General features: G+C 39.4%; 1 protein-coding gene across 4 annotated transcripts; it reads right to left on the bottom strand.

Moving 5' to 3' along the window:
• Window positions 1-374: 374 nt before the first annotated feature.
• LOC147895755 (protein GLUTAMINE DUMPER 3-like) lies at window positions 375-1894 on the bottom strand. Of its 4 annotated transcripts, none has more exons than XM_087382842.1 (2): window positions 1431-1894; window positions 375-1169 (listed from the first exon to the last, which is right to left on the bottom strand). In XM_087382842.1, the coding sequence occupies exons 1-2, from the start codon at window positions 1573-1575 to the stop codon at window positions 781-783; spliced, it is 534 nt and encodes a 177-aa protein (XP_087238968.1). In that variant the 5' UTR covers window positions 1576-1894; the 3' UTR covers window positions 375-780. The 4 variants fall into 4 exon arrangements, with proteins under 4 accessions (XP_087238968.1, XP_087238969.1, XP_087238971.1 ...); XM_087382843.1 differs by having other exon boundaries at window positions 1508-1894; XM_087382845.1 differs by having other exon boundaries at window positions 1514-1894.
• Window positions 1895-7472: the final 5578 nt, after the last annotated feature.

The raw sequence follows: 7472 nt of genomic DNA, 5'->3' as shown, positions 1-7472 counted from the left end.
TTGTATGTTGGCACACTACTTTTGACGAGTGAGTGTGGCTTCACATATTCATTGGCTCAAAATTGTAATTTCCAAAATTTTGTAATCTATTACATCGTTTCTTCTTCTTTAAATACTTTAGATGGCTATGCCAATCCACTCCTATTAATAGTTCCAAAAATAATCATCATCTTGTATCCCACCGACCATCCCCTTGATATATACTTGGTTCTTGTCGCAATAATTATTATGAAGAATGGAGTGTTAAGCATATGCCTATGCATATAATATAGTTCATCAAACCTTTCAACATTGTACAAAGTAAATTTGCTTTTCTTTTTTCTTTGGTTGCCTCTTGAAAAGTGAAAAGATGAAAATGCATGGCTCATGGAAGAGTCTTTAGTTAGAAAAACCCAAGGGCCTCAAACAACTTCATCAAAGATATACCAATTACGGCCATCCCTTGAAGGAGAAGAGAAGAAGCTCTCATAACTAATGGGCTCTTACTATGGCAACCATGAACAGTTAACTATCTAGCCTTTCCAAATTGTTAATCACCTCCATTATCGCATAAGAGATGCCATTCATATGCATATATGCACTTCAACTAAGGACAAAAGGTTAAAAGGCCACTAAAAAAAAGTTCTCCTCGTGGGCTCTTACTAAAAGACCAGATTGTGGGTGCTTCACCAAAGGATCCACACTTTCTCGATCATCTCATTAAGTCTTGACTATGCTCACAAAAGTTTTCCGTGAACAAAGTCTTCCAATGTGAATTGCAATGTCAACGCTTTTAGTTGTTCAGCGCATCCATGCTGAGGGTTTAGCGAAGAACGTCGGCTTGTCTTCCCCTGCCATGATCACCATCACCTTAGCGCTACCTTGGGTGATCCGTGCTTCACCCAAACCGAAATTCTGATCACCAATGGCCTGCCCTTGGGTTATACTTGCCCTTGTATTCTCCGCTTCATCACGACCCACCATTTTCCAGTAGGAACAAGCAAGGATAATCAAGGAGAAAGCAACCAAAGCAAACATTGCAGCAAGTCCAGCTAACAAATAAGGAACAGGCGACCCCTTGGTAGAATGGCATCTTGTTGAATCCCCAACGCCCGAGTTTTGTATGCATCCATTCGTGCGGTTGCTTGCTGCAGCATCTTGCAGAACCCTCCTGAATAATTGTCGCTGACCTGCAACAAGGAAGCAACATATCCTGAATCAGTTGCCTAGATCGCATATTTTTCACCTACCTTACTAGATTTTTCGTTCACGCCTTCCTGTAAGGCAATATGTCCCTTCTAATTGATTTTGATTCAAGCATACAGCATGGTATAATTTACAAAGTCGTTTAGCGTAGCCTCACGCATTGGATAGACTCGACAGCAAAAAACTTCTCGTACTAGCAGTGAACGATAAACACTTAGGTGAAAGTAAGATGAGCCGAGCTATACAAGGGTTCCAGTTGCTGCACTGAGGAAGCAGAGAAGAAGAGACATGAAAATGCTGGGAAAAAGATCGGCAGAGCAACCCATACTGAGGGCCATCATGTAGCGTTATTCTGCAACAGCGGGAGGAATAAAGGGCGTTGTGGTACATGCTACTGTAGAGGGTGAAACTCTCTTTCTTTTACTGTGGGAACGGCCTGAACGAAATGCGCCTGATTTATCGGACGATGATGATGCGACGGAAGGAAAGCATAAAATATACAGAGGGAAGACGGTAAGTGGGGGGAATCGTGGAAAGGCAGATTGAAAGGTCATGTCAAAAGGGGGTGCACGCGAGAAGGCATTGTTTACAGTTGAGGTGGCTGAGCAGGCACAGAGTTCGTGATAAGGTGGAGCTGCCACGGGGGCTCGCGGTCTCTTTTTGGAGCGAGGTAGCCGGAGTGCAGGTAGATGGCTTCTTGTCTTTGCCGTCTTCACCTAAGGGAAATGACGAAGAGGAAAGGTATCTACAGAATCCTTGCCTTCAGCACAAGCCGACACTTTGCGCTCTCACACACACGCACGCTAGCTGCTTGAGCTGTAAGGATCGCCATTCTCTCTCTCTCTCTCTCTCACACACACACACATACACACACACACGCACAATTCGACCACTTCAACCCCCGAAGCCACGTGCGTGTCGCTGGTTTCGAATGAGAATGTGGAAGTACGTCCCCACCATGTTGAACAAGAATTTCATTCATGTGGCTTGCCTAGAGAGAAGAAGAATAAGAGAGAGAGAGAGGGTAGGTCAAAGAAGACAGAGTCACTGAATGCATCTCGCAATACAGGCATGCATGACAATGGTCAAAACGTTGAGCAGTGAGAAGGCTCCACCCACCCATGGAGCCTTGTAGTCACAAGAGGGGTGGGGGACCAGCCTTCACCCACCCATGGAGCCTTCGGCAGTCACAAGAGGGGTGGGGGACTAGCCATGGAGCCTTGGGTAGTCACAAGAATGGTGGGGGACCAAACGCCTAACCACACCATGACCCTCGTTCAATGGTTGGCCTTTGCCCACAAGCAAAAGAACAACGATTGTCCCACGAGAATCTCCCTTGCATAATCTTTGTTTTATGCACAAAGTTTTTAAAAAATGGAATTATAGTAACTTTAACTACAAAAGCATGTAAATATATATTCATAGTTATTTAAGACTTTTTCAAATGACTCTACTTGAAAAATAAGCATGACTGGGCTATCCCACCCCCCCATCCTCAACAAATGATTACCTAAAATGGGTGATCTTGCCTAAATTTAAGTGCAGAAATAAGCCATGATTTCATAATCTACTTATCTTCATAACTACAATTTTGCTAGTTTAACCCCGCCTCATTAGCTAAATGGTATAACAAACACAATGTTCATGCAAATCATCCATTACCATTTGATTTGATATGTAAGATAGCACCAATCAGATTTGGCAATCAAAGGATTTGGGCTCTGAAAGTTTAATTGTTTTTTGGTAATCAACATACATTTTTTAAAAACAACCACCAGGATCGAGTCCTCACGACTACTCGGTGGTCTATCAAATAAGGTTCACCACCCTCTATAGGTATACAAGCCACTAGGTCCGCTGTCCGTGACGACGGGAAGCACTGACTCTATCCTTGATCATGTAGGACCTAAATATTAGTGTGCCCATCCACACTATGCTAAATCCCTCATCACCTACTAGATCACCCGACTGCACTGATCGTCCCCCATCTCACAAGAGAGGCACGCAAGAAAATGGTCAGAATGTTTGGCAATGAGAAGTTGGAGCCTTCGGTAGTCGCAAGAGGGGTGAGGGACCGAATGCTTAAGCAACAACACCACGACTCTCACTCAATGGTTAGCCTTTGCCCACAAGCAGGAGACCCATGTATGTTCCCACGAGAATCACCCTTGCATAATCATCAAAACTACTTTGTTTTATGCACCAATTTTTTTTTCAAAATGAAAATATGTATTCATAGTTATTTATGACTTTTTTAGATGACTCTACTTGAAAAATAATAGCATGAGAAAACAAGCCATGATTCCATAATCTACTTATCTTCATGAGTACAATTTGTGGCTAGTTCAATGCCCTAATTGTTGCTAAATGGTAAAACAAACACAATGTTCATGCAAATTATGCATTTACTGTTTGATTTGATTTGATATGTAAGATGGCCCATTTTAGATTTGGCAATCAAAGATTTGGGCTTTGAATGTTTATTTTTTTTGGCAATTGACATACATAAATCATGGACTAAATTATTTGCCCTAGACTCAAATGAGGACTGGATTTTCTAAAATTTTCCTTTAAAATGACATTGGTAATTATTATGGCCTAGGAAAAAAATAAAATTGTATTACATATGGTCTACTAGTAACAAATTTATAGAGATATATGTAAAGCAAACAACCCACAACCTCCCATCCAAGATGATCTTAGGGAGACGTGGCTAAACTGCATCATATATATTAAGGGGCCTAATGGGGACAAATGTAAATTTGTTGATAGGTCATGTTTGGTAGAGATGTTTACGTATGGTTTTTTTATTAAAGAGCTAATAGGACAATATGCCTTATCTAAAGTTATTCATAAGCATTGAAGATATTCAAGTTGATAAGAAAGATTAGTGATTATTTGATGTGTACCTTTGTTCCCCCATAATTGCGCTATCATAGATTCATTTGCATATGAAGCAAATGTGTGTCAAGAGTTATCCTACAAAGATTTTCTATTCAAATGAGTAATGGATAATGTGCAACTACTCCCCAGTTTGTTTAAGTTAATTAATAGGTAAAACTATGGTGCTGATGGATAGGTTCACAATTATGATCATCCACTCTCAAACATTATATTGAGATTGTGTGACATTTAGTCATTTACATTATTTGATCCTTTCTCCAAATTTTGAGTTTTCATGTAACTAGCTAATTTATGTATTGTTGTTCCACCAATGGGCTGTTTTTGGAGGATCACAGTCCAAGCTAGCCCATGAATGACCCGAACCAACCTATAAATTAAACTAAACTCATTTAACTACTAGTAAATTAAACTAATTTAACTATTAGGAAACACAACAATTTCAACCACCAGGCTATTCATCAATTATTTCACAAAACTTGTAGTAGCACAACCTCTTTCACCTAAAAAGAAAAGACAAGAGAGAGCTAAACAACAAAGTGCACAAGGAAGAGCTAGACATGCTAGAAGGGGTAAGACCATGCACATCCTCCAACAAACAAAGGTAAGAAAATTAAAACAGAGCATGAGTGCTTGAAGAGAAGTTTGTGACTTGGAATTTGGGCCTGAGGTGGCAAGGAACAACTATATTCACACCTCAAGAGGCTACATATGATTTTTTTATTGAGCTCTTTCAAGACATAATGCTAGTTGTTGCTCATGCTCATAAGGTTATAGTGATGGTCAAGGACACAACTCTCAAAAGAGTACGTTATAGGTATGACAAGCTACTCAACTGGATAGTGCTTAAGATGAGGGACACACTACTTATACCACCTATAATGAAGGTAGCACATGAAGGGATCAAAGTACAGGATGTTACACACAATGTAAGCACTAGAGCCAAGATGGCATATGAAGAATCACTAAGGGAGCAGAGAGAGGCTACCCCCAGAGTCCTTGCAAATGAAACTATAGCACAAGAGGGGATGATTTTGTGGAGATTAAGGGAATTAGGGTTCAAATTTATGATCGAAGTAGGTGTTAATTCAATCAGAGAATCAGATCTAGGCAAGGATTGTATACATGCATTATGCATGGAAATGGACATGGGATTGTATACATGCATTAGGTATGGAAATGGACATGAGCAAGTTGTTTCTTGATTCCTTCTTCCCTAGTCCTGAGAGTGTAGATGTTCTCCTTTAATAGCTCTCCTTGCTACTCACTAGAGCCACAATAAGCTTATTTGATTCTTCCAATTGTAGTCAGACCTCTCCAAATTATTTAGCAAGCTTTCCATAGGCCTTTTGTAGGACAAGTTTGGGTTTCACAAAGTATGAAGGACTGCCTCTCCAAATTTTCAAGCACCATGGAAAGCTCTACACTGTCTTTTTGTAACTCAATAGTAGGGAATTGTGCTTAAATTGCAAATATTATCCTTCTCTTTCTAGTATTGCACATTCTCATTCTTGATGTTTGCTATACCTTGGTTGCTCTTTGCTCAATAGATGCTCCCTAGTCTCGATCTGCACCCTTCTTTTTTTTTCTTGATTGACATCCTTTTGGTCTTTGAATCTCTCTTATTGCTCTTGCATCATTTCTCTAGTTTATGCATTGTCCCTTCTCAACTGATCTATAGGATTGCCTTCCTCAATGTTCAATGTGATCTACATCTTATAGAGCCCTTGGTAAAGAAATTCCTTTTTTGGCTGTCTAGGCATCAAGTTGTTCTTTTGTCTTTGCTAGATCAATCTCTACTTGTTCTCACCCATTCTAGTGGCTTCAAGCTAAAGATATTAATTAAATGCATGCAAGCTTGGTGGTTGCCGCTAGGTGAACGGGTGGAGATTGTGATAGTGCAATTTTAATCATTGTTACTTGACTAAATTGATGCCACCCTTACACACTTCCTTACACTTAGCCATCTTACTCTCTTCCATGCACGCTTGCAGTTTTGAACCTTACTCACTTGCACTCAGCCATCTTGAACTTCCTACAGCTTCTATCTCCTCTTAAAATGGCTCCCTCTAGACACATCAAGTTCCAAAAGTCACCATTCAACCCCTCTCCAATGGATCCCTCCAGACATACTAAGTTTTGACACTCGATACCTACTTCCTACCATCTTGAAATTGTGACACAACATCCCATTTAACTTTAGAAGCCTAATTTGGAGACTCTTATCAACTTCATTAAGATACACATGAAGTAGGGATATATTTTTTGTCTTGATCAAAAAATTCCTATCAATGTAAGCTTGATTGAGTAGGTGCTTGGAGTCCTTGGACGCAATTTACAATCTGGTCACTTGGAGAATGCATGGAGGAAATAGGACCTTTTAGACTTATTCCCTAAAGATTAGATAAATAGATCTGTTAGAGTCAAGGGTTTGAGCTTGCCATCAAATTTTTAGGCTATTTTGAAGGAGACAAGGCATTTCTTTTTTGATACAGGAGAAACTATGAAGTTCTTGAAAGTTTAAGTAGCACTAGAGTAACTAAGTGGATGATCCATCTCTTTCTCAAGGCCAATCTCTAAGACTGTGCTAAAGAACTTGAAGAATTCTATGGAGGGAAAATCCAAATTGACATTAGATATCACCAAAGTTGGATTGCATCTAATGGGCACTTGCCATAATTCAGTTTTTTGCCAATATAAAAAGGATGAGGAACTGATAGAGAGAAGCTACCCATGCAACATCGTCAATACTACACAAGAAGATCCTCAAAGGCCAAGGTAGACCATGCACAAGTATATGGAAGAGTTCCTTCAAGATTTTCCTCAAGATGCAAATGCCCTTTTGTAGAGGCCTAAGGCTGATAAAAAAGGCTCATATTCTCTTGGCAAATTTGTATGGTTAGAACATATTCTCTCAGTTAGAATAGAATATGATTGGAGCATTGTAATACAAAATTTTCAATAATACAAACATGTTTCTCTTTTTTCATATTCTCTTGCCAAATTGTGAATATGCTATTAAAAATTTTATATACAAACATGTCTCTCTTTTCTCATATTCTCTTGCTAAATGGTGAATCTTCTTGGACTATTGTAATAAATTTTTTATTATACAGTGATTTTTTAGTTGAGTTTGGGGTGATAAATTTCTAGTTAAGAGTAGATGGTTCACTTGGGCCACTACAAGTGCATTTCAACCACTACATTGATTGGGTTGAGCCTATGTCCACAAAGAATCTAATTCCAAACCCCACCTTGGTGATGCTCTCAAAATTGCTTAGGTATTCTAATATACCCCTTGAATACACATGAGTCTAGTTTTCTATACTCCCCCCTATTTTCAAAAAAAAGCTATAAAAAGGATCTTAAATCCTAAAATATGAGTG

The sequence above is a fragment of the Dipteris shenzhenensis genome, chromosome 12 (genome assembly GCF_047967505.1).
Source record: "Dipteris shenzhenensis isolate YYH24624 ecotype China chromosome 12, Dip_SZ_1.0, whole genome shotgun sequence".
Classification (NCBI taxonomy): Eukaryota; Viridiplantae; Streptophyta; class Polypodiopsida; order Gleicheniales; family Dipteridaceae; genus Dipteris; species Dipteris shenzhenensis.
Note: the sequence above shows the minus strand (reverse complement) of the source record. Positions and strands in the feature narration are given on the sequence as shown.